The sequence below is a fragment of the Natrix helvetica genome (assembly GCF_964273705.1).
Source record: "Natrix helvetica genome assembly, chromosome: 13".
In the NCBI taxonomy this organism is placed as follows: Eukaryota; Metazoa; Chordata; class Lepidosauria; order Squamata; family Natricidae; genus Natrix; species Natrix helvetica.
This window is the reverse complement of record NC_138557.1, coordinates 8,161,581-8,188,921: the sequence shown is the minus strand read 5'-3', so window position 1 is coordinate 8,188,921 and position 27,341 is coordinate 8,161,581. Positions and strand designations below refer to the sequence as shown.

The 27,341-nt window shown below is 43.9% G+C and overlaps 2 protein-coding genes across 4 annotated transcripts in view; one reads left to right on the top strand and one right to left on the bottom strand.

Annotated features, from left to right (window-relative positions):
* The window catches only part of LOC309398746 (lysosomal dipeptide transporter MFSD1-like), a 332,444-nt gene that overhangs the window by 109,939 nt on the left and 195,164 nt on the right, over window positions 1-27,341 (bottom strand). The gene's annotated exons all lie outside the window — the stretch shown is intronic.
* Window positions 1,361-25,675, top strand: LOC309398736 (uncharacterized protein). 3 transcript variants are annotated; one of them, XM_081965898.1, is made up of 15 exons: window positions 1,361-1,599; window positions 4,810-4,916; window positions 8,319-9,251; window positions 10,150-10,390; window positions 11,226-11,383; window positions 12,364-12,465; window positions 13,392-13,592; window positions 14,455-15,014; window positions 17,710-18,010; window positions 18,817-19,006; window positions 20,188-20,318; window positions 22,162-22,272; window positions 22,792-22,989; window positions 23,873-23,966; window positions 25,210-25,675. In XM_081965898.1, the coding sequence occupies exons 3-15, from the start codon at window positions 8,381-8,383 to the stop codon at window positions 25,268-25,270; spliced, it is 3,219 nt and encodes a 1,072-aa protein (XP_081822024.1). In that variant the 5' UTR covers window positions 1,361-1,599; window positions 4,810-4,916; window positions 8,319-8,380; the 3' UTR covers window positions 25,271-25,675. The 3 variants fall into 3 exon arrangements, with proteins under 3 accessions (XP_081822024.1, XP_081822026.1, XP_081822025.1); XM_081965899.1 differs by lacking the exon at window positions 1,361-1,599 and adding an exon at window positions 2,175-2,524; XM_081965900.1 differs by lacking the exon at window positions 4,810-4,916.

Genomic DNA, 27,341 nt, shown 5'->3' with positions numbered 1-27,341 from the left:
CTAGTGTTGGGAACTAGTCAACTAGCACATATGTGCGAGGGGAACTTTTACCTTTACCTTTACTCTCTACAAGAATCTGAACTGCTAATGGTCAAAGCAAATAGGAGATAGATAAGAGTCAATGGAATTCAAGGAGGGATAGATTTAGATCTCTTGTAGGCACGAAAGGACTCAAGACTAATGACACGTTTGATCCCTCCCTCAGATTTAGCCTGGTCATTTCCTACTCTTGCCTCTGTCTGAGTTTGGTGGTTTTCTTGCAAATGTTTCATTACCAAACTAGGTAACCTCATCAGTGCTATAAAGGAAGGAGGGTTGCATTATGTTATTATGCCCTGCAGCACTGATGAGGTGGTTAATGTAACATCTGCATGAAAACCGCCAAGTTTAGAGAGTACCAAGGATGCCTCAATTCAACCACGAACTACATATATTCCCTGCTCTAAATTTCTAAAATACCTAGGGGTGGATTGTTTACATTTATTGTTCTTTAGAAGGCCAGATCCCGAAGAGGAAACTCAAAGACTTTGGCCAACTAATGAGAAGGACGAAGGACTCCCTGGAGAAGAGCCTCATGCTGGGAAAGATTGAGGGCTAAAAAAGAAGGGGACGGCAGAGAATGAGGTGGCTGGATGGAGTCACCGCGTGAGCTTAGATGGACTCCAGAGGATGGTAGAGGACAGGAAGGCCTGGAGGAACGTTGTCCATGGAGTTGCGATGGGTTGGACACGACTTCGCAACTAACAACAACTTTACGTTTATGCTTTGATGTGCTGTAAAAGGAAGTCTGAAGTCCCTTTTTTTCCTTCTACACTTCTAGCTTTGTTTTTATTCCTTTCCCCCTCTCTTTATTCTGCATATTAAGCTCCTGTTAAGTTTTCGACCCTTTCTTCAAATTTTAACATATAAAGCTCCCGATGACACCCCCCTGGGGGGGGGGGCTGCCTGCTCTTTGCTGCCCCTTCATGGCCACCCGTTGCTCCTTCCAGACCCCCCCCCCCATCTACGTGCAATAAAGTACATTCAGGAGAAACCCCCCCCCCCGCGTGTTTGCAGTGGGATCAGGACCCCCACCCGTTTCCCACTGACTTCCTCCACAGGCAGAGCTAAACATGCAGAAAATGTCTTTTCATGGCCAAGCCCAAATTAGGAAAGAAAGAATTTAAAAAAAACAACCCTGGGATTTAATCCTTAAGGGAAAATCCCGATTTAAGCCCCCCCCCCCCCAGGCCCAGATTTTGGAAAAAGGGGGATCAAGGCGCCTCCTCTCGCTCCCCCCCCCCGTCCCAAATACATCTCCAGGCGTTTGCAGCTGGAGACTCCCCAGACAGAGCCCGCGAGGTAGGTAGGTAGGTAGACAGGCAGCCCGGAGTTTTTCTCGGACCTCGCTTGGCGTGGAAGCTCTTGGGCGTGGAACTGCCAGCCGCGAGTGGGATGCGCTGGCCGGAGGCGGAGCGGCGGTGGGCAGGGCGCGCAGTAGAAACCTGAGCGAGATGCGCCTTGCGACGCCTGGCAAGCCTTTCCTTGCCCCGGAGAAGGGTTGCGTGCGGACGGTTCTTCTTTCCTTGGTTGCGCGCTTTTCTCCTTCAAGCGAGAAAGGTAAGAAGAGAAGGGGGAAAGGGATGGATGGACGGACGGACGGACGGACAGACAGACAGACAGACAGACAGACAGACAGGAAAGAAGGAAGGAAGGAGGGAAGGAAGGAGAAGGAAAGGAAAGGAAAAAGAGATGAAGGGAAGGAAAGGAAAAAGAGATGAAGGGAAGGGAAGGAAAAAGAGATGAAGGGAAGGGAAGGAAAAAGAGATGAAGGGAGGGGAAGGGAAGGGAAGGGAAGGAAAAGAAAAAGAAATGAAGGGAAGGAAAGGAATGGAAAGGAAAAAGATGAAGAAAAGGAAAGGAAAAAGATGAAGGGAAGGGAAGGAGAAAGAGATGAAGAGAGGGGAAGGAAAGGATAAGAAAAAGAGATGAAGGAAAGGAAAGGAAAAAGAGATGAAGGGAGGGGAAAGGAAGGAAAGGAAAGGCCTTTGTCTCTTCTTTCTTATTTTTCCTTGCATGTTTCCTCTTTCCAAAGAGCTTCCTCCGATCAGCCTTTGCATTTGCAGGGGGGGGGGGGGGGCTGGGCTGGGCTGAGCCGAGGGAACCGGGGAGAAAAACGGAAGATGCTGACATTTCTTCTTTTGCCCTTGAGTTAAGCGGCTCGGCTGGGACTTTTGCTTCTGAAATGCCAGCTCTGGTTGTGGGCCGGGGTGCTAGGCAAACCCAGCTGCCTGGAGCTTATTTAAATCATAGTTAAACAAACCATGGCTTGGGGTGCTACAGACAAAACCTTCTGTTTCATAGCTGGGCAAGGATGGGTGGAAATGGCCCGATTGCTTTTCTTTTGATGTACGAACGAAAGAAAAGGTGTCCTTTAGTGTTTGTTGTTGTTCAGGTTGCTTAATTATTTGTATTTATTTTTATTTAAAAAAATTTTTTTGTTTATTTATTTACCAGGGTTAATCAGGCTAGGAACCAGGAGATGGTGAGTTTTACTCCTACCTTAGGCATAAAAACCAGATGGGTAACTTTGGGCCAATCACCAGGAGACTGGGAGTTCTAGTCCCACCTTGGCCATGAAAGCCAGCTGGGTGACTTTGGGCCAATCACTAGGAGACAATGAGTTCTAGTTCCGCCTTAGGTGCAAAACCAGATGGGTAACTTTGGCCAATCACCAGGAGACTGGGAGTTCTAGTCCCACCTTAGCCATGAAAGTCGGCTGGTTGACTTTGGGCCAATCACCAGGAGACTGGGAGTTCTAGTCCCACCTTAGCCATGAAAGTCGATTGGGTGACTTTGGGCCAATCACCAGGAGACTGGGAGTTCTAGTCCCACCTTGGCCATGAAAGCCAGCTGGATGACTTTGGGCCAATCACTAGGAGACAATGAGTTCTAGTTCTGCCTTAGGTGCAAAGCCAGATGGGTAACTTTGGCCAATCACCAGGAGACTGGGAGTTCTAGTGCCACCTTAGCCATGAAAGTCAGCTGGGTGACTTTGGGCCAGTCACCAGGAGACTGGGAGTTCTAGTCCCACCTTAGCCATGAAAGCTAGCTGGATGAAGTTTGGGCCAACCATTCTCCCTCATATCAACCCACCTCACAGGGTTGTTGTTGTGGGGAAGATAGGAGGAAGAAGGAGTATGAGACAACTTCATATTTATTAAAAAAATAATAATAAAAGCAAGATAACCATCTGATAAGTAATAAATATAAAGCCCCCTCACTTTCTCCCAGAAGGTTAGAATGGGGGGAGAGTGACTATATTTAAATGTTAGGCTAAGACATTCTGTGCTTTTGCTTCGCTTCGCTTTATTTTGCTTTGTTTTTGCTTTGCTTTGCTGTGGCTTGAACTCACCCGTTTAAAAATACAGTGATTTAAACTTTCAAGGGAAAATCCCGACTGCAAGCTTCTGCCGTAGGAATCGTTTGACCCATCCTGAAAGCCAACCAGGGTTAATTGTCACCCTTCACCCTTGCCTTGAGTTAATAAAACACAGCTGCTGTGTTGATTGGCAGAGACTTGACTCATAGGTCTTTGAAGACAATGGAGGCTTCCCACAAGTGCTGTGTGCCCAAGTGTTACCAATCCTAGTTCAGCGCATTGAGGTTTTTTTTTTATTTCTTTCTCTCACAACGATATCTAGCAGATCAATGCAACAGTTCTGCAAGATTTGTTAAGATCAACGATGCAGACAGGGGTAGATAGGTAAGCTCTGTTCTGTTCTGTCCTGTCCTGTCCTATCCTATCCTATCCCATCTTACAAGATTTGTTAAGAACAGCAGAGCAAGACTGTGGTAGATTGCTATTCTAATTCTAATCTGCTCTGATAGGATTTGTTAAGATTAGCAGTGCAGAATGTATATTACTCTAATCTAGTCTACTCTTGCGAAGTCGTGCCCGACCCATTGCGACTCGATGGACAATGTTCCTCCAGGCCTAGGACAGGAGTCCTCTACCATCCTCCGGAGTCCATTCAAGCTCCCACCGACTGCTTCAATGACTCCATCCAGCAACCTCCTTCTCCGTCGTCCCCTTCTTCTTTTGCCCTCCATCTTTCCCAGCATGAGGCTCTTCTCCAGGGAGTCCTTCTTCCTTCTCATTAGTTGGCCAAAGTCTTTGAGTTTCCTCTTCAGGATCTGGCCTTCTAAAGAGCAGTCAGGGTTGATCTCCTCTAGGACTGATCGGTTGGATCGCCTTGCAGTCCAAGGGACTCAATGCAGGAGTCTTCTCCAGCACCAGAGTTCAAAGGCCTCCATTCTTTGACGCTCATGGTCCAACCTTCACAGCCATCCATTGCAACTGGGAAAACCATAGCCTTGACTATACACACTTTTGTTGACACGGTGATCTATGCTATATGCTATATCTATGCTATATAACCTATCAGTTTGTTGCTTGTATGTACACTGACAGCTTATGCACTGGCGATAAATTTCTTGTGTGTGAATCACACTTGGCCAATAAAAAATTCTGTTCTGTTCTATTATACGTTACTCTACTCTACTCTACTCTACTCTGCTCCGCTCCGCTCCACTCCACTCCACTCCACTCCACTCCACTCCACTCCACTCCACTCCTACTCTACTCTACTCTACTCTACTCTACTCTACTCTACTCTACTCTACTCTACTCTAAACAAGATTTGTTAAGATCAAGGGTCCAGACTGTAATGGTGGTAGGTTGATGAACATCACTCTTCTGTGTTAGTGCAAAATAATCTCTGCCCAACCTAGTAGTGCTTCTTTATTTTCTGTTCTTTGCTGTTTCAGGAAATGAATACCTAACAGTGACTGCAGTAGCGTATTTCTGGTTTTATGGAAGATCCACTTTTGATTTTAATATTGTGGTCTTTCCCACCTTCCAATTAACTTGACAGGTAGGTAAATATTGTGCTGTTCCCTTGGTTTTGACAGGGCAAAGATTGCAGGAAAAAAAGGGTTATCCAAGGCAGAATAAAACTTGAAACGCAAACTTCCTCCTTAATAGCTCAGATGGTCTTATAGCTTAATAGCTCAATGCAGCAAGAAAGGAAACAAAAATCGAAGCCGTTAAGAAAATCACACACCCAGGGATACATTCCAGGAAGCTGAACTGTGTACTTAGTGGAGAAAAGAAAGCTTTAGCAGTTAAGATTTCTGACAACTTTAGTGGAAAGTTTTAGCAACCATGAGTTTTAATGTGACAAGCTGCTAGAATTGCGTTTTGTGAAGTGTTTTTCCTCTCTTACCCACTTGTACATAAAACACATTCTTCATTTAAAAGCTATTCTCACCAGTAACAGGAAATGAGCTTATCCAAGCTGTGGTCAAAGTGGAAGATATCTCTACAAGATACAATCTTTTGGGTGTAAACCACAGTTTCTATAGTAGGTTTAAAAAAAAAAACACCAGGAAACTCACCTACGTTTTTCTGGTAGGCAACTCATTCATGTTCTAATATTAAAACTGTTTAAATGACAGCAACATCAAATCAGTTATTTTATCCGGTCACCTCACTGTAAGTGTGTTTATTTGTCTTTGTGGAATTAGAATGGAATAGAACTGTGAGGCCAATCTGTGGCACACCGAGCCATTTCAAAGGGTACGCAAGGCTGCCCTGTTAGCTCTAGAGCACATGTGCTCGCTGGCCAGCAGCTGATTTCGGCCTTCATTTTTGGCCGTTTTTCGCCCTCCGGAGGCTTCCCTGAAGCCACCAGAAGACGAAAAACAAGCCAACTTGCAAACCGGAAGTTCAGAAACGGACTTCCGGGTTGCCCATAGGGCCGTTTTTCGCCCTCCGGAGGCTTCAGGAAGCTTCCCTGAAGCCTCCAGAGAGCAAAAAATAAGTAAACCGTGCCTTTGCGTGCCAAAAGCAGGGGGAGGGCAGGGGGTCACGTGTACATGCGTGGGGGGCACGCACATGCACGGGGGAGGACGTATAGAATTATGGGTGTGGGCACACGTGTGCCTGACCTCCCCCCCTGCTCCCCCTCCCGCTTTTGGCACGCGATGGCAAAAAGGTTAACCATAGCTGGAATAGAATAACAGAGTTGGGAGGGACCTTGGAGGTCTTCTAGTCCAACCCCCTGCTCAGGCAGGAAACCTACACCATTTCAGACAAATGGTTTGAATAGAATATAATAGAATGGAATAGAATAATAGAATAGAATAACAGAGTGGGAAGGGACCTTGGAGGTCTTCTAGTCCAACCCCCTGCTCAGGCAGGAAACCTACACCATTTCAGACAAATGGATAGAATAGAATAGAATAGAATAGAATAGAATAACAGAGTGGGAAGGGACCTTGAAGGTCTTCTAGTCCAACCCCCTGCTCAGGCAGGAAACCTACACCATTTCAGACATAGAATAGAATAGAATAGAATAGAATAGAATAGAATAGAATAGCAGAGTGGGAAGGGGCCTTGGAGGTCTTCTAGTTCAACCCGCTGCTCAGGCAAGAAACCCTATACCGTTTCAGACAAATGATTATCCAATCTCTTCTTAAAAACTTCCAGTGTTGCAGCATTTACAACTTCTGGAGGCAAGCTGTTCCACTGGTTAATTATTCTCACTGTCAATAAATGTCTCCTTGGTGTCTAGGTTGCTTCTCTCCTTGAATAAGGTTTGGGAATGACCGTGTAGGGCTTAGCAGATGTGGTCTTGCCAATTATAGCTTATTACCAACCATCGTTAAGTAAATATTTTGACATAATGTGGAAGGGAAGTTTGGCCAGCTAAGTTGACTGAGTTTATTGTGCTTTATTAAATAAATGGAAATAACAGATAACCTGAGGCAATGAAAAATTATGTATGAATCTTTCAGCGTTATAACAATATTGACCCATTATATTGTCTTGTAAATAGCCCCTGTAAAGTATAAGATTAATGATATGATACAAATCAGCTGTAAGGACAGGACTCGGTTAAATTTAGTGGTATGTTTAGGTAAAGGTTCCAGATTCACTTAAGAACCGTGTTACTGACTTAACAGCAGGGATTAACTTAACAATGATGGCAATAAAAGTCGTAAAATGGGGTGAAATTTGCAACTGTGTCGCTTAGCAACAGGAACTTTGGGCTCAGTTGGAATCGTAAATTGAGGACTACTGATATGAAATCCAAGCAATAGGGACTGAATGCATTTCTCAGACATGCAATTTTTTTAGAAATACTTTCCCCCTAAGCAAATAGAGTAGAGTAGAGTAGAGTAGAATAGAATAGAATAGAAAGTAGAGTAGAATAGAGTAGAGTAGAGTAGAGTAGAGTAGAATAGAATAGAATGTAGAATAGAATAGAATAGAATAGAATAGAATAGAATAGAATATAGAGTAGAGTAGAGTAGAGTAGAGTAGAATAGAATATAGAGTAGAATAGAATTGAGTAGAATAGAATAGAATAGAACAGAATAGAATAGAATATGGAATAGAACAGAATAGAATAGAATATGGAATGGAATGGAATAGAATAGAATGTAGAGTAGAGTATAATAAAGTAGAATATGGAATAGAATAGAATAGTATAGAATAGAATAGAATAGAATAGAATAGAATAGAATAGAACAGAATAGAATTCTTTATTGGCCAAGTGTGATTGGACACACAAGGAATTTGTCTTTGGTGCATATGCTTTCAGTGTAGTTAAAAGAAAAGATACTTTCGTCATGAATAATAAGGTAGAACACCTAATGTTAGTCATAGGGTATAAATAAGCAATTAAACCATACAAGAAAACATAAGGATACAAGCAGCAAAGTTACAGTCATACAGTCATACGTGGGAGGAGATGGGTGATAGGAAGATAAGAAGATTAATAGTAGTGCAGACTTAGTAAATAATTTGTCAGTGTTGCGGGAATTATTTGTTTAGCAGAGTTATGGGGTTCGGGGAAAAACTTGTTATTCCCTCTCCACTTTGCCATGGACTGGCAATTCTTTCTTTGGAGGAATAAGAAGATTGAAAAGGAAGAGAAACTGTATATTATACTTTATTGGTATGCAATATTAATTACTGTTTCCAAGATAAGGTTATTGGCAGGTTGGCAATGATTTACAAGGAAAGTACCCGTCTTCTTATTTTCTGGGTTTTTTTTTCCTACTAATGGAAAAGATAAGATTATAAAAGGGAAAATGTAAGGAACATAACTGCAGAAGAGTACTGGACTTCCTTCTCATTCTTGTTTGGATTTGAGGTGTCTGTATCTTTGGGCATTCATCATTGTTGGTTGTGATGGTGGGATAATTTTATTGCTTGGAATCCCATTTGTGGTTTTTCCCCAGCTATTTTCCTCTTCTGTTTTCTCCAGACCTCTTGGAAAGTGGATCAGATTATTTAGCTGCTGAAGAATAGCTCGTCTCTGCCGTCGCCATGGGATCTGGTTTGATCTGTGCATCTCTGCTCCTCCTGTGCTTCTGGTTACGTGAAGGGAATTCACAGAACCTCATCAATGGCCAAAAGATGAAGACGACCCTCCTGATCAATGAGGTCAATGCAGATAATCCAGGAGAGGACACCATGGAGTATTTGGAACTCTACCACGTCAGCGGACGAAGAGTCTCTTTGCGGGGATATCATTTAGTCCTTTACAACGGGAAGGGAAACGTAGCCTACAAAGTCTTGGATCTTGGCCTTCTTTCCACAGATGACCAGGGCTTTCTCCTGGTTGGGTCTGGCAACCTTGTCCCAAGGCCAGCTATCGTCCTCTCGAAGGGCCTCATCCAGAATGGGCCGGATGCAATTGCTCTCTATTTTGGGAGATCGAACTTGTACGTAGGCATGCCTGTAAACAATGAAAATTTGGTAGATGCTTTGGTTCATAAATCTAACAAAAGGGACAAAGCAGATGAGTTGGTTCGCGTTCTGACCCCTGACACAGAACCTTTCTTGGAGGACCCTTTTTTCCGGACCACCGACGATGAGTCTCTGGAGAGGTGCCAAGGGATGGATTCTCAAAGGTTCTTCCAACTAGGGACACCAACTCCAGGCTCAGATAACCACTGCATTCCTTTCTCACAGCTGAACGCTTCTGTTGTGCTGATCAATGAGGTTAAGTTGGCCTCCTCTCCTGGTGATGCTGAGTTTGTGGAGCTCCAAGGCCACCCTTCCGTAGAGGTGAAGGACCTGGTGCTGGTGCTGGTGGAAGGAAGCACCCAAAAGATCTACTCTGTCATGGAGGTCAAGGGTGAAACGTCTCCTGATGGGTTACTTCTGTTGGGTTCAGGACTGTCCAAAACTCCAGGTAGAGCTAGATACTTTGTCTATATCTATTTGTCCAGTTTCTGACATAGGATCCATTCGCCACTAGGATCAATAGCCATTGGCTAGCTCATATAACATATTAGGAAATTCTGCCCCCCCACCCCCAAAGTGGTTGTAAATTGAGAACTCTCTGTAATCCTTGATTTACAACCATTTGTTTAGTAACTGTTCAAATTGATAATGACAGTGAAAAAAGTGACTTTAGGACCATGAGACTTGTGGCTTGTGGCATCCCCATGGTCATGGGATCAGAATTCGGCCATTTAGCAACTGGTTCATATTTATGACGGTCGCCCTGACCTGGGGTCATCTAATCCCCTTTTGCGACCTTCTTGTTGATCAGAAAGGTCTGCAGTTCGGCGGTTCGAATCCCTAGCACCGCGTAACGGAGTGAGCTCCCATTACTTGTCCCAGCTTCTGCCAACCTAGCAGTTCGAAAGCACATTAAAAAAATGCAAGTAGAAAAAAAGGAACCACCTTTGGTGGGCAGGCAACAGCGTTCCATGCACTTTTGGCATTTAGTCATGCCGGCCCAATGACCACGGAGACGTCTTTGGACAGTGCTGGCTCTTCGGCTTTGAAACGGAGATGAGCACCGCCCCCTAGAGTCAGGAACGACTAGCACATATGTGCAAGGGGAACCTTTACCTTTACCTTTAATGAGCAAAGTCAGTGGGGAAGCCAGATTCGCTTAACAACTGTGTTGCTAACTTAACAACGCAAGGATTCACTTAACCAATGCAGCAAGAAAGGCAAAGCTAACAAATGTCTCACTTAGTAACGGAAATGTTGGGCTCCATTGCAGTCGTAAGTTGAGGACTAGCTGTACCTATATAGGCATCCTTTAATCATGCTACCAAAGGTTCTCTTTCTTTCAGGGGGCGCAGCTCACTTTCAGAATTTCACTTTCCGCCAGAATTCCAGCACCTCCCTTCTCAAAGCAGGAACCAACGCCATTGCCCTCTATGGCGGGTCCATCAGCCACTTTGTGGTGGGCTCCAGAATCACGTCGACACCAGCCCTTCTGGATGCCTTGGTGTACACAACGGTGGAGCAGCTGGGTTCGGAGCCGCTGGACATCTTGACCCCTGGGAAGCCTCCCTTCTACGTGAGCAAACAGTAAGGAAGTGGGATGCAAGTTGAAATGTTCTGTGAACCCTTGCAGAAAACCTGGGGCATGCCGAAACAGATTCCCAAATGTTAGGACTAGGAAATGAGGGGCACAAAGAAATGTGAGAATTGCTATTTGGTGGAGGTACAAATATGCATTTATGGCACAGCACAACAATCAGGAAAACCCCCAGGGAAGTTGTACTGCTATCTTTGATCCATTCAATAGTCTGATTTACCTGTTGGCTGAATTGTTGTTGTTGTTAGTTGCGAAGTCGTGTCCGACCCATCGCGACCCCATGGACAATGTCCCTCCAGGCCTTCCTGTCCTCTACCATCCTCTGGAGTCCATTTAAGCTCATGCCAACTGCTTTGGTGACTGCATCCAGCCCCCTCCTTCTCTGTCGTCCCCTCCTTCTTCTGCCCTCCATCATTCCCAGCATGAGGCTCTTCCCCAGGGAGTCCTTCCTTCTCAAACTTCCTTTGAGTTTCCTCTTCAGGATCTGGCCTTCTAAAGAGCAGTCAGGGTTGATCTCCTCTAGGACTGACCGGTTGGATCGCCTTGCAGTCCAAGGGACTCGCAGGAGTCTTCTCCAGCACCAGAGTTCAAAGGCCTCCATTCTTTGGTGCTCAGCCTTCCTTATGGTCCAACTTTCACAGCCACACATTGCAACTGGGAAAACCACAGCCTTGACTATGTGCACTTTTGTTGGCAGGGTAATACAGTCGAAGTCTACCTGTATTAAAATTATTTTGGCCATTTCTCTGCTTCCAATATATTCTTCCGGCCTTTCCCTTTGATTAATGATGGAACTTTTTCTTCCCCTCCGACAATTTTTATCAGATCCCAGGCGGCTGGTGCATCTGTCAGCCGGTGCCTCTGCTGCTCCATCTCCCGCGATTCCTCCTCTTACGCCCTCACCAAGCCCACACCTTTGCAGTTCAACGACTGCCCGAAGATGCGCTTTAGCCAAAAAGTTTCCTTTTGTTTTCAGGTAACAGGTAAGCGCTACCTGGGGACAGTGGGGGAATGGGTGAATTGAAGCATGGGATTGCACCAAACGTACTGTGATAAGTTAATGGGAAAGACCTTGGGGGAAGAGGCCAAGAGATGCTACCAAGGGAACAGTCAGATAAGAGGCAGCATAACCCTCAGCTAGATAATGGATCAGGCAAGGGGTTCAGAAGGGACCCTCCCTAGTTTCTCAGGCTGTAAAAGAGACTGAGGAAGATTTAGAATAGAAATCAAAGTGACATTCAAAGTGACAATAAAGTTACTCTCTTCTCTTCTCTGTTCCTATTCCTATTCCTATTCCTTTCTACTCTACTCTACTCTACTCCTATTCTACTCCACTCTACTCTATATATTCTATATTCTATATTCTATTCTCTGTTCTGTTTTCTATTCTCTTCTCTGTTCCTATTCCTATTCCTGTTCTAGTCTACTCTACTCTACTCCTATTCCACTCCACTCCACTCTATATATTCTATATTCTCTGTTCTGTTTTCTATTCTATTCTCTGTTCCTATTCCTATTCTAGTCTACTCTACTCCTATTCCACTCCACTCCACTCCACTCTATATATTCTATATTCTATATTCTATATTCTATATTCTATATTCTATATTCTATATTCTATATTCTATATTCTATATTCTATATTCTATATTCTATATTCTATATTCTATATTCTATATTCTATATTCTATTCTATTCTCTGTTCTGTTCTCTATTTTATGCTGTTCTGTTCTGTTCTCTATTCTATGCTGTGCTGTGCTATTCTATTCGCTATGCTGTGCTGTGCTATCCTACTTTCAGACTTGCAAGATTCTGTTAATGCAGATTCTATTAACTGCAAAGGTCCTGATCCTTTGCACCCGAGAGGGAGGGTGTAAACGCATTAAGCAAACCAAGTAGAGATCAAAGCCTTATTAACCTTATATCTCTTATCTCTTCCTTTCATCTTTCTCCCTTTTGTAAGATTGCCAACTAAAACCTCAGGACGAAAGCACGATACAGAGAGCTTTGGCTCAGTCTCTGGAGAAACGATGCAACTGCAGTTTTTCCCCAGCGTATTTCAAAGGTAAGCTGCATGGTACATTTCTCTCGGAGTGCTTCAACCCCTGTGGTTTAAAAAAAGCACAGAAAGAGCCAATGAAGACGATGGTTCCAGGTTTTTACAAAACCCTCCAGTAAGATCCTTACTTGAGACACGGTGGCTCAGTGGCTAAGACCCTGAGCTTATCGATCAGAAAGATTGGCAGTTCAGCGGTTTGAATCCCTAGCGCCGCTTAACGGAGTGACCTCCTGTTACTTGTCCCAGTTTCTGCCAACCTAGCAGTTCAAAAGCATGTAAAAATGCAAGTAGAAAAATAGAACCACTTTTGGTGGGAAAGTAACAACGTTCCATGTGCCTTCAGTGTTTAGTCATGCCGGCCACATGACCACAGATACGTCTTCGGACAGCGCTGGCTCGTCGGCTTTGAAACAGAGATGAGCACCATCCCCTAAAGTTGGGAACGACTAGCACATATGTGCGAGGGGAACCTTTACCTTTATCTTAAGACCCTTACCAAGCTCACAAAGGCAGTTAAGACAGACATCATTGGATAAACGAACAAATGTGTGGAAAATGTCGTAACACAATGACTGAAAAAAAAAGGGAAAGAAGATTTGTTGGTGTTCTTTCATGGCTTAATCTGTGGCAGAGAAGAAGATCAGTTGGCTGGTTCATTGAATTGTGTAAACGAATAGTCTGAATATAATAAATCAGTTGATGAAACAGCCGTTTGCGTTTATTAACTGTTTTATGCTTTGGGTTACTCCCTGATCTTCTCGTGTGTGTTGAGTATAGGTCACAAACTGTAAAAAAAAAAAAAAGAAGACATGAAATGAAATTTAAAAGAGATTCAGATCGATGCTAATAGGTAGTGAAAGTTATTTGGGAAAGAAATTTGTACAGATGAAGACCAACAATGAGATTTGCCTTTCGCTCCTCTCGTAACACAGATCCTGTTTTAACCTGTGAAGGCAGAGAAATGGCTTTCACTGCCCTCTTGAGTGCCCGGTCAACAGACCAGCTGGACCGTGAGTTGCAGTCCCTCTCGATGATGGAGAAGAGTGAAGAACGGTTTCGTTTTGGAAACCAGAACAACAGTATGGCGATGAAGACTTGTTCAAGCAATGCAGATGGGACAGGCACACCTCCAGGTATGGTAGTCCGGAATGACTAGCACATAGAGTCCAGAATGACTAGGACATAGAGTCTGGAATGACTAGCACATAGAGTCCGGAATGACTAGGACATAGAGTCCGGAATGACTAGCACATAGAGTCCGGAATGACTAGCACATAGAGTCCGGAATGACTAGCACATAGAGTCCGGAATGACTAGCACATAGAGTCCGGAATGACTAGGACATAGAGTCCGGAATGACTAGCACATAGAGTCCGGAATGACTAGCACATAGAGTCCGGAATGACTAGCACATAGAGTCCGGAATGACTAGCACATAGAGTCCGGAATGACTAGCACATAGAGTCCGGAATGACTAGCACATAGAGTCCGGAATGACTAGCACATAGAGTCCGGAATGACTAGCACATAGAGTCCGGAATGACTAGGACATAGAGTCCGGAATGACTAGCACATAGAGTCCGGAATGACTAGCACATAGAGTCCGGAATGACTAGCACATAGAGTCCGGAATGACTAGCACATAGAGTCCGGAATGACTAGCACATAGAGTCCGGAATGACTAGCACATAGAGTCCGGAATGACTAGCACATAGAGTCCGGAATGACTAGCACATAGAGTCCGGAATGACTAGGACATAGAGTCCGGAATGACTCACATAGAGTCCGGAATGACTAGCACATAGAGTCCGGAATGACTAGCACATAGAGTCCGGAATGACTCACATAGAGTCCGGAATGACTAGGACATAGAGTCCGGAATGACTAGCACATAGAGTCCGGAATGACTAGGACATAGAGTCCGGAATGACTAGCACATAGAGTCCGGAATGACTAGCACATATGAACGAGGGAAACCTTTACCTTTACCTTTAGATGTAACTTCAGAAGAACCACAGACAACTGGAGAGCCTCCAACTCCAGCCCTGGAGTTGCTTATCAACGAAATCAACGCGGACAATCCTGGCTCTCGAGAAGACACGGAATACATTGAGCTCTTCTACCCAGGACATGCACCATTTTCACTCAAGAATTACTGGCTCGTTCTGTACAACGGCAAGAACAACTTAGCTTACCAGGTCTTGAACCTGACGGGCTACTCAACCAACGAGTGGGGCTACTTCCTGGTAGGGAGTGCTGGAGTGACCCCCAAGCCCTCGCTCCTTTTGCCAGCTGCCACCATCCAAAATGGCGTAGACGCCGTGGGGCTCTACCGCAACACCAACCCTGCCTATAAAAACAACATGCAGGTGACCGTCGACGGGTTGGTTGATGCCGTGGTGTACCGAGCCCGCGGTGCAGAGAAAGCGGACAAGCTCGTGGCTCTTCTCACTCCTGGGCAGCATGTCCTCCATGAAAATGACTCTCATAGCACCGAGGACGAGTCCATCAGCCGATGCCTCAGCCTGAAGCCCAGAGATCCTAAGAGCTTCCAGGTAAAATGGCGGAAGGGTTGAGTAAGAGGAGCCACAGAGATCAGCCAAGGGTCCATTTCGGCTTGCTTTTTTTTTTTTTTTTTACTCCATCTTGGTTATGTTTATCAAACACACCAAGCTCCAATTTGCTTTAGCGTAGGTCGTTGAGTCAACCATAATTGACTGGGCTAATGATATATGTGATGATATCTGTTATGAGGAGCAGTAGTTAGGGTGCAGTACTGCAGGCTACTTTTTGCTGACTGCCGTCTGCCGGCAGTTTGGCAGATCGAATTTCACCAGGCTCAAGGTTGATTCGTCCTTCCGTCCTTCTGAGGTGGGTAAAATGAGGACCCAGATTGTTGGGGGCAGTAGGCTGACTCTGTAAACCTGTTACAGAGGGCTGTAAAAGCATTATGAACCGGTATATAAGTGCTATTGCTATTTTCCTTCCTCCCTCCCTCCTTCCCTCGCTTCCTTCCATGGTGCACAGTGGTTAAAATGCGGTATTGCAGGCTGATTCTGCCAACTGCCAGCAGTTTGAGTCTCACCAGCTCAAGGTTGACTCAAACCTCTGTCCTTCCAAGGTGGCTTGCCCCCAGATCGTTGGGGGCAAATATACTGACTCTGTAAACCGCTTAGAGAGGGCTGTAAAGCACTGTGAAGCGGTATATAAGTCTAAGTGCTTTTGCTATTGCTGTAGTTGATTGGGTGTTGCAATAGGACTCCTAGTGGTGCAGTGGTTAGAATGTGGTACTGCAGGCAAACTCTGCCTGCAGTCTGGAGTTCGATCCTGACTGGCTCAAGGTTGACTCAGCCTTCCGTCCTTCCAAGGTGGGTAAAATGAAGAACCAGATTGTTGGGAGACAATATGCTGACTCTGTAAACCGCTTAGAGAGGGCTGTAAAGCACTGTGAAGCGGTATATAAGTCTAAGTGCTACTGCTATAATGGAAACTGGGGATCTCCAAACTTGTCAACTTTAAGATTTGTTGATTTCAACTTCATGCTTGGTTAGGGAATTCTGGGAGTTGATCTACAAGTCTTAAAGTGGCGAAGGTTGGAGACCCCTGCTGTAAACCATATTGAGCAGCTCGTGGAGGGGTTAGCTACAGCCACATGATATCTGACAACTGTCCCAACTCCAGCCCTTCCGCGTCACCATTCTAGCAGAATCACTCATTCATCAACTTGATCCACAGCTGATGGAGGTAGGATGAGCTTAGCGGTTACTGAGTGTGGGTCCTCCTAGCGGGGTTTTCCGGAAGGAAACAGGATGTGGGCTGTATTAGATTTTGAGTTTTATTCCACTAGGGTTTTGATTGTGTTGGCATTCAGAAATAATGTGTCAGCAAACCTGAGAATTAGGTTAAATGGGTTGCTTATTACACACGAGTGAATCTCTCAGAAACATCTCGCTGACTGTTGATCGAAGGAAGATCCTAGAGCAGGTGGAACATGTTGGTCTCATCTATTCGTGTTTATTTATTTCTGTAACAATGGCACTTAGACTTATATACTGCTTTACGGTGCTTTACAGTTCTCTCTAAACGGTTTTACAGAGTCAGCCTACGGCCCCCAACAATCTGGGTCCTCATTTTACCAGCCTCGGAAGGATGGAAGGCTGAGACAAACCTCAAGCCAGGATCAGGATCGAACTCCTGGCAGTGGGCACAGTTAGTCTGCAAGACTGCATTCATACCACTGCATCACCAGGGCTCCTAATGGCAATAGCACTTATATGCCGCTTCTAAGCGGTTTACAGAGTCAGTCTCTTGCCCCCAATAATCTGAGTCCTCATTTTATCCACCTCGGAAGGACGGAAGGCTGAGTCAACCTTGAGCCTGGAGGGATTTGAACTGCCAAATTGCAGGTAGCCAGCAGTAAGCCGGCAGTCAGCAGAAATAGCCTGCTTGGCTGCACTCCAACCACTGCGCCACCAATATCTTGCTTTTCTTATTTTTTACGAACAACCCAAGGCAGTGAACTAATCCGACACGTCTTCTTCTTCCCCATAACAAAATAGGAAGCAGGTTAGTCTAAGGAAAAGAGACTGGCCCAAATGTTACCCAGCTGGTTTTCATGGCTAAAGCAGAATTAAAACTCACAATCTCCTTGTGATTGGCCCAGAGTCTCCCTCTTGGCTTTCGTGGCTAAGGCAGGACTAGAACTCACCGTCTCCTGGTGATTGGCTCAAAGTTGGCCAGCTGGCTTTCCTGATTAAGGTGGGATTTGAACTCACAGTCTCCTGCTTTCTAGCCTGGTGCTTTAACCACTAGACAATACCCTCCCCAATGTTATTCATGCATCTCCCATTCTTATGATGTTCGGGAAGCTACAAAACCTGTTTGTTCTCCCAGGCGTGGAACGGCATAGTTTTCAAGCCCGTTTTAGTTATGCTTGGTTTGCAATCAGGTGTTTTGTCCTTCTGCTCAATCACAATTTCTTTTTCTATATTATTGTTTCTCTTTTTATCGCTAAACTCTCTGGAGTTCCCAAAGAGTTGACTGGCTTTGAAATGGGGGATAATTAAATGAAATAAATTCCGGCTCTTAGATTTTTTTTCCCCCCAGGGTTAAGTTTCAAAAATATCATACGGTAACTCGACAGCGTGATTAGATGGGGGAAGCTGTTAGAAATTTAAAAATGAACTTTAAAGGAAATGAACGTTGAAGATTCATATGCTTTCTGGGTGCTTTCTTTTGCCCATCTCCCAGATGACTGAAATAACGCCTCTTGGGGAAAACTCTTGCGTGTCCTTCAACTTGAATCTCTCCAGAGAAGTGATCCATGATTCTTCAGCCGTCATTAACGAAGTGGGCCTAGCCAACGACTCTCTTCTATACAAGTTCATTGAGCTGAAAGGGGAGCCCGGAGACAGCTTGAAAAAATACACATTGCACTTCTTTGGAAAACATAACCGGCCTTACAACAGCATCCACCTGCAAGGAAAATTTGGAAGCGAGGGTCTTTTTGTCGTCATGCCAGGACCAGTGTCCCAAAGCGATAAGCCTGATGGTATGTTGCTGGTCCTGATAAACTCTTCCCAGAAGCCCCAAAGGTCCTTTTTTCTTTTTTTTAAGAGGCAGCTGGATTTTGTGGTTTTTCTTTTGAAGACGTTTCGCTTCTCATCCAAGAAGCTTCTTCAGTTCTGACGGGATGGTGGGGAATGGAAGGGTTTACATTCCTTGCAGACAGCTGGTCATTTGCATCCTTTTAGAGGGTCGTTGAGGCTACTTGAAGGTTTATCTGTGTCTTCAATGACCCTCTACATTAGAAGGATTCAGATGGATTTAGTTTGTTGAGAGGGGAAATTTTTAAAATCAGTTCTGTTTGAAGCTGAATGCGTTGTCGTTCCAAATAGCTGGCGTTTTCCTAATCAGCAATGACTGTTTATTGTTTATATATATATATATATATATATACACACACATAAACCCACACCCACACAACATGAGATATTTTAATCTTTGTAAGCCGCCCGGAGTCACTTAGAGTGCATGGGGCGGTCGTGTACACTTTCTTAAATAAATACTTTACTGCTTTTTAAAAAATATTTTTATTTATTTACAAACATACAAAATACACACACGCACACGCACCAAACTTAGACGTACACTACATTTACACAATACAGTACAAACAGGAACGTCCTCTTCTTTCTAATAGCAATTACAAATCAATACATTTCTCCCTATGCTATTTACTTTACTGCTTTTTTAACGCTTAATAAAATTAAGTGTTAAATTAATTAATTTAATTAATTAATAAAAAAATCTTTTTTTAAAAAAAATGTAATTGAATTTTATCCCGTTTCTTTCCAGAGCAGTTGGTGATGCCCACTCTCTGGAATCGCCCGTTCCCGAAGCAGGAGAGCCTAACTGTAGCCCTATTCAGCCGGAAAGTACGACTTCAATATGGCACTTCAAATATTGCTGAGAAACTGGAAGATAGTTGGACATGGAACCCTGGTGTAGTCACTCAAATACCCTCTATGTCTGGGAAAAGAGAAAGGTGAACATCTTGTATTCCTACAGAGTCTTGCTACTTGTACTCCTATTCTGCATTTCTTTCTGTAAAAACTAGGGAAGGTCCCTTCTGCGACTTTGCCACACCCACATTTCTTCTGTGGGCTCGGTTGCCTCTCTTCCTCCTTCTCGCAAGGTCGTTCTCACATACCATTAAAGGTGCGATAAATGTTTCCCCCATCCTGCTCTGAGCAAGGCTTCCCAAGAGCATGCAGCAAACTCCTTGTCCCGACAAAAAAAAAGAAAAAACCTTTTATTAATTGACTGTGAATTCTGCTCATTCAGCAAAGTCTTTCAAGGGAGGATTTATGGTCACAGACCTTATCAGGCTTGGAGAGCTGCCAGACCGATATCTGCAAAACCTGGCAAGGAGTCTCCGAGAGTCACGAACCAATGAAGCGAACTAATTGTCTCCTGCAAACTCCACTCCCCTTTCGCTCCTCTTTTATTTCCTCTGGGAGGGGCCATTCATCGTCCACTTGTGGATTTACTCTCAAGGCAACCCTGATTTCTCAGCTGTTCCCTTCATCTGGCAACTCTGTGCATGCGCACACTGGGAATAGGCTCCAGCTGTTCTTCTGCCTCACTGATGTCTGCCTCTGAAGGCAGCTGATAACTGGCATACGGCCCTGGCCCCCTCTCTGCCTCCGACACAGAGCCCTCATCAGAGCCTTCCCCAGACTCCAGGACTGACCCATGTTCCTACCCAACTTCCTCACTGTCCGAATCTGCTGCCAGCCGTGCTGGCTGCTGGTGGGCCACAACACATCCAGTTGTGTCCAACTCTAGGGGGAGTACTCATCTGTTTCCTAGCCATGTGATCCAGCGTTGTCTGAAGACATTTCCGTGGTCATGTGGCCAGGACAACTATATGCTGAGATGTACGGAACACTGTTATCGTCCCACTGAAGTGGTACCTATTTATCTACTCACGTTTGCCTGCTTTCGAACTGCTAGGTGGGCAGGAGCTGGGCCAGAACAGGGGGTCACTCCATCACGTGGTGCTCAAACTGCCAACCTTCCAGTCTACAAGCCCGGTGTCTTAACCGCATCTATTGAAATAGTTCCCTAGAACTATCCTTGTGATATCTGCCTGTAAATGTTTGGTCCGCATGTAATGTTTTGCTTGCTAGAAATGTTTTGTGTTTGCTTTTTGTTTCCTTGCAGAATCTGGTCATTGAGTTACTGCCCTTTTTGCAAGGAAAACTTTCTCATCTCCAACCCCACCCCAGGGATGGAGAACAGTTGTCCTCAAGAGTCTCTGTCCTTGGATCTTAGGATGTGCCTATGGACACCAAGTAAGTGGTTCTTTTTTGTCTCGCGTGCATCTGGAAGAATGAAGTTATCTCTTGTGTGTTCCAATGTAGTGGGGACACAGATCTTGAGCAGGGAGGCCTGCAGTCCATCGGAGTAAGAGGCAATGCAGTACAGATATCCTGTGTGAGAGAAAGAGGGTGAGGACAGCTTCTCCTCAACACTTCCCAGACTATATTGTAAATGCAGACAGTAGAGTCTTCAGTCTGGCAAGATTTTGTCTATAGGTGTGAAACAATAAAGAAATCACCCTGGAAGAATCACCACATGGTTGGGGACTGACAAATGGTAGCTGAGGGATTCTGGGAGTTGAATTCCACACATAGTAGCTGAGGGATTCTGGGAGCTGAAGTCCACACATGGTTGCTGAGGGATTCTGGGAATTGAAGTCCACACATGGTAGCTGAGTGATTCTGGGAGTTGAAGTCCATACATGGTGGCTGAGGGATTCTGGGAATTGAAGTCCACAATGATGGAATGTGATGGAATGTAGGGAGGTGATGGAATGTAGAGAGGAGCTGGATTTCCAGGAGGGAGGGAGTGCATTCCAGAAGAGTGAGAAGCAGCCCAGATATAATGTGTGAGAGAAAGAGGGTGAGGACAGCCTCTCCCTAATAGTTCCCCGAGTATATTGTCAATACAGATAGTAGAATTCTCAGTGTGTCAAGATTTTTGTCAATGGGCTCAGCTTGGAAGAACTGCCACATGTCATTCTTGATTTTGGGGCCTGACAACTTGATTCTTTTCCCAGAAGGAGGCATGATGCTACTATACCTGTGGCAGACACAACCAAGAAAAAAGTTGTGTCATGTCAAAACCCCAATACTAGTTTTTAGTGTGGTGGATTGTTTATTTTTTTTTTTTGTTTGCCTTTAAGTCAGTTTTTGACTCCTGGCGACTGCATGGACCACTAGTTCTTGCAGTTTTCTTGGCAAGGTTTTTCAGAATTGATCAAGATCACGTGAAGTGTTAATACCACTTTATAATGCCTTGGTAAGGCCACACTTGGAATACTGCATTCAGTTCTGGTCGCCACGATGTAAAAAAGATGTGGAGAGTCTAGAAAGAGTGCAGAGAAGAGCAACAAAGAGGATTAGGGGACTGGAGGCTAAAACATATGAAGAACGGTTGCAGGAACTAGGTATGTTTAGCTTAAGAGAAAGAAGGACTAGGGGAGACATGATAGCAGAGTTCCAACATCTCAGGGGTTGCCACAAAGAAGAGGGAGTCAAACTATTCTCCAAGGCACCTGAGGGTAGAACAAGAAGCAATGGGTGGAAACTAATCAAGGAGAGAAGCAACTTAGAACTGAGGAAAAATTTCCTGACAGTGAAAACAATTAATCAGTGGAACAGAAGTTGCCTCCAGAAGTTGTGAATGCCCCAACACTGGAAGTCTTTAAGAAGATGTTGGATAGCTATTTGTCTGAAACTGTATAGGGTTTCCAGCCTAGGCAGGGGGTTGGACTAGAAGACCTCCAAGGTCCCTTCCAACTCTGCTATTGTATTGTATTGTATTGTATTGTATTGTATTGTATTGTATTGTATTGTATTGTATTGTATTGTATTGTATTGATTTGCCCTTGCTTTCTTCCTGGGGTTGAAGAACAGTGACTGGCTCAGAGTTACCCAATCTCATGACTAAAGTGGGATTAGGACTCATGATCTCCCATTCTCTAGCCTGGTGCTTTCACCATTACACCAATGTTGATTTTCTTAATACGTTTTTAATGTATGGTTTTTACATTGTTCTTTATTTTTATATATAAATAAATGTGGTATGTTGCCCAGAATCAGGTGCTTAAGATGGCTATTCTTCTCTTGGTAGACTGTTCCTTCTGGCTTCAAAATCCACAGCTACAAGCTCACTTCCAGCAGACACTAGTGAGATCCATGGAAGATTCCTGTCTATGTGCCATCTCTCTCTGTGCTCTGAAAGGTTTGTGCCCGACACAACTTTTAAAAAATAGCAATAGATATTGATTCTTGAATTGAAATATCTAGGGACAATACATCCATGCTGGAAAAGGCATGGCCGGTGTAAATAATGTTATTGCTTTCAATCTGGACCTCTGTTTCTGAACTTTTCAAGCTAAAATGGGGAATCTCTGGTGGGCCAGATTTTAATATAGATCTGTGCCCATCATTCCCTGACAGAAAAGCCAAACAATAAGGATGAAGGAAGCTACTAATCACTCCCCATGGAGTGATACCTATTTATCTACTCACATTGCATGCTTTCGATCTGTTAGGTGGGCAGGAGCTGAAGCAAATAACAGGAACTCATCCCACCATGCAGAGTTTGGGTCTTGAACCCAGGCTGCCAGCTTTCCAGCTGGCAAGCTCAGCATCTCTAACCACTGAGCCATGACACAATAAATCAGTTTAATTGGACCTTCACGGGTGGGCCTCATCTTTCGAGCCCGATTAGCTATTCATCTTTCTTGTCTTTCCACAGAACTGAATTTCACCTGCTCTGAGACCACATTGAAACTGTCCGGTCGGATGCTGGCCAGGTCACCGGAAGAGTGGCAGCTCCTTATCCAATGGCAACAGAAATTCTCCTTACCTTCCCACACATTTTCTGTAGATGGGATATTCCTCAGAAATAGTGCACCCTGCGCATCTTCTAGTGAAGTGGTACCAATACCTAAAGGTGAGCCGGTCAGGTAGTGACCAAAGATTTTGGTGGCTGCAATCCTAATTAATCACTTGTTTTTATGGATTTTTAAAAATAATTTTATAGAGAAAAACCCCGAGGATCTAATTATGAATGAAGGGTCTTTTTTCCCCCCAATGCTCTGAATTGAAAATAAACTAGATCATGCGATTTAGATTAACTAGATTTAGAAACCTCGTGACTGTTTTAAAATATATGGCATTTTATTCTGTACTAAAACTATTCATTCAGAAATGAGATAGTCCCACCTAGCAATATTCTGAAAAGCTCAGTACATCTATATAATAATGATGATGATGATGATGATGATGATGATGATGATGATGATGATGATGATGATGATGATAATAATAATAATAATAATAATAATAATAATAATAATAATAATAATAATTTGGAGCACAACACGCCAGATATCCCGGTTGTAGAGGGCCGAAGTGTACAGTTTATTGATATCGCTGTTCCTGGAGATGCCAGAGTTGAAGAAAAAGCACTAGAAAAAAATCATGAAATATTGCAACCTGGCCATCAAAACTACACGGTTATGGATGAAGCATGTAACAGTGATACCCATTGTCATCGGAGCACTTGGCACCATGTCCAAGAATTTTACAAGATACATCAACAAATTGCAGCTTCCTGCAATAACACCGGCGGAACTGCAAAAAAACCTCCGCTACTCGGAACATCTTATATTTTAAGAAGGTACTTGGTTGATACCTAGGATGCTGGCAGCAAACCGTATCAACCATTAGCACCAGTCAGTGGTATTTGTGATGCATTTTTGAATGTTCAGTTGGCTGAGTTTCATGTTTAATGAATAAAGTATATAATACTATTTTTTCCTCTTTTTCCACAGCTCCATTTCAAGGCTGGGAAATTGCTTGTTTGACCTTGGGTTCCATTTTTCTCATACTGCTGTTAATCGGGGGAACTGTCTATTGTATAAAAAGGTAAGAAGAAAAAGAAAAAGAAGAGCTGCTTTTGGGATTTGTGCTAAAGCCAAATCTAGCCGATAATCCGGCGTTGCTCGGGTATTTATTTATAAGGGGAAAATGTCCGGACCAAACGTAATTTCTAATGTCGGATTTTCCCCTTTACCAAAGAGAGCACCCTTGTGGAGTACTGTGAAGCCGTTACCATGGCAACTCCACTGTGCTGTACAGTAGAATTCATTTTACGGTAGTACAGTAGAAATCATTTTAAGGCACAACAGGCTGTATCTTAATAGAACACACACACCCCGAGGGGTGTTAGGGATGTCTTACCCCCACAGTATTTTTTTCCAGAGAGTAAGTTATCTGTGTACCAAGTTCGATTGAAATTGCTCAAGGTGTTCCATACACACACATACAGCCATTTTAAAAATATATATAGATGATTTTGCCACATTTCCAATATTCTTCGCCAGGGCTCAAGTTCCAGCCCCCTTGATGCTTTTGCTGACTTTGTGTGTGTGTGTTTTTGCCTGTTGTGGCCCCAATATCTAAAAATTGTAGTGCAAGCATGAAAATATGTTTTAGCAGTTCTTCCTCTTCCCAAAAGCATGGCCTCAATCAGGTTTGATGAGGAAATGCTTGCATATACCTAAGAAGAAATATATGCAAATATAATTCACCTATATAACTTGCTATTGTATAGAGAGCATATCTTTCTAGCATGCTGCTTTGTACTTTATACTGAAGATTAAAAGCTGTGGAAAGGTAATGGCATCGATAGCGGCTGGAGCACAGGATTGTTTATTTTGCCATGATTTGTTGAATAACCTGGCCACAAGTTAAGCCATTAACCACATATGTTTTGTCTGTGTTTTTGCGTTCTGAAAAGGCGGATTTCATATGTCAACATGTCCCTGCTTGGTTGCTCTGAACTAAAATGTTCTCAGCTTCCTTAACGGCATTACTGAGGACTGAGGACAGTTGGTGACTTCGTGCATGATAAAACAGAACACAGAGATCAGTTCCAATTACGTTCCTGGAATCTATACAGAAGTGGTGTAGGGTTTCCTGCCTAAGCAAGGGGTTAGACTAGAAGACCTCCAAGGGCCCTTCCAACTCTGTTATTCTATGATTCTCTCTCTGTTCTTTCTGTTATGATAAGCAGAGCAGAAACTGCCTGCTCCAATCCTCGCCCCATGTCATTATGCAAATAAAAATCACACTACTCTCCTAACCTATTTCCTTCTGGGTTTTTCAGACCGCAAAATTACAATAACATTGAATTGAATGATCGCTGTGAGATTCTTTCAGCCATCTGACTCTACCAGGAAGTGCCTCTGTAAAGAAAAGGCTATTTGGGGATCTAACGAAGAGGTAAATCTCAGAAGAAGGTTCCAGCTAACTGACCGCCGTGTCAACGGATTAAATTCCTGGAGTATTTTATTTATTTTGAGGAGGATGTTTTCCTCTGTGTGAGAAAACCTACCTCTTTGTCTCTACAAGCATCACCCACTGCCAGGTTGTGTGAAAAACTGATGGGGGTGCCATGATATTTCCCCCACCCAACATGGAAAAAATAAATAAATGTGTAGCCAAATTTCCTCCCCCGTAATTTATCAGTGGAGGGTAAAGTGCTCTGCTCATCACAATCAGGGAAAGAGGGAGAGGGAGAGGGAGAGAGAGAGAGAGAAAAGAAAGAAAGAAAGAAAGAAAGAAAGAAAGAAGAAAGAAAGAAAGAAAGAAGGAAGAAAAGAGAGAAAGAGAGAAGAGAGGAGAGAGGGAGAGAGAGGAGAGAGATAGGAAAGCAGAGGAGAGGAGAGAGATGGAGAGAGGAAGTGGGAGGGAGGGAGGGAGGGAGGGAGGGAGGGAGAAAACAGCAGCAAAACTTTTCTTTAGAGGCAGAAAACCTTAGATTCAATTCTAATAAATCCAGAATTATTTTTTCAGAAAGGAAAAGAGTGGGGTAGGCAGAGATCTGCTCAAGTTACCTCACCTTTATGGATTGTTAATTGGATCTAAGGTGACTTCGCTCCTCCTAAGCAATGGACCGTCTTAGTTGTGCGGTGTATTGCCACTGACAATGATGAATGCCTCAAAATGTGTTTGTGAAAGGGGACCTCTCTCAGGGGAAGGGACCTGCTTTCCAGGCAGAGAAAACCTCAGGTTCATTTCCTAGTTCAGGAAACGGGAAAGATCAGTTCATTTTCACAAAGCCATCGTTTCAGTTGACATTTTAATCTGTGGGCAAGGAGGTAACTGGACTCCAAGTGGGTTCCTAAGCTCACTTCCCCTTGTCTAAGCAACAGAAGTCAGTACGTGAGCAAAAGGAAAATAAAAATAAAAAGAGGTCACCCTTGTCCCAACATTCCACTTTTCCCCAGAAGGAAACTCAGGAATTTGTATAGAAAACTGTTGTTTGTAGTTTTCACCTTGCTCTGCAGCCTTGAATTTCTTGCTTGCAGCAAGAAGACCACAGCAAAGATTAAAACCCAAACACAAGGAGAAGGTGGTATAAATCGTGAAGGCAATCTTCCACAGGGAAAAACCCAAAATTTGGTATCCTCTGAAATGTGCTGTCCCAGAGCCAGTTTCTCATGCCTCTGCAGGTGTGAATAGGCTCCCTGAATCGGACTGTATTCTTGCAGCTCTTTTATTACCCAGCTAGATAACATCATCAGTGCTAGAAGGGAGTGGGGTTTGCCCTTGTAGCATTGATGACGTTACTTAGTTCGGTGATGAGATTTAATCAAACGGGTAGGTGTGACGTTTGCTTTCAGGCACACGCTTGATTTAACTGGGCTTGTAAAAACTGCAATTTTGGGGAGGATCGGTTTTTAACCAGCTACTGCCCTCTGCTGATCCCCTAACATTGCAGCAATTGCTTAATTAAATTTCCCATCCATATACAATATTTTGTGCTCATCTGATCCTTGTACAATATTTTGCTCATCCCATCCATAAACCCTACTATTGTAGAACAGGGGTCTCCAAACTCGGCAACTTTAAGATTTGTGGACTTCAACTTCCAGAGTTCCTCAGGCAGGATTGGGGGGGGAGGGGTTGTTGATATGTTTGCCAAGTTGTAAGGTTTGGAGACCCCCTGCTGTAGAAATAAGGAAGAAGACCTTGACAGCAGAGGGGCATTGGCTGAGTGACTTAATGATGCTAGAGATGGTCTCAGCTCAGGCGATTGGAGCCCTACTTCTACCACCATCTTACATTTTTTTCCATTTTTAAAAATCATACCATTCTCTTGGTTTTTCCAGTTCTGGCATTCGGGCAGTTGTGAAATAAATGTTTAATTGCTTATTTGTTCTTTGTCCTCTGATCACAGAGAACTTACGATGTTTGTTTTTTCTGTCTTTAGGCTTGAAATTTATTTATCTTGTT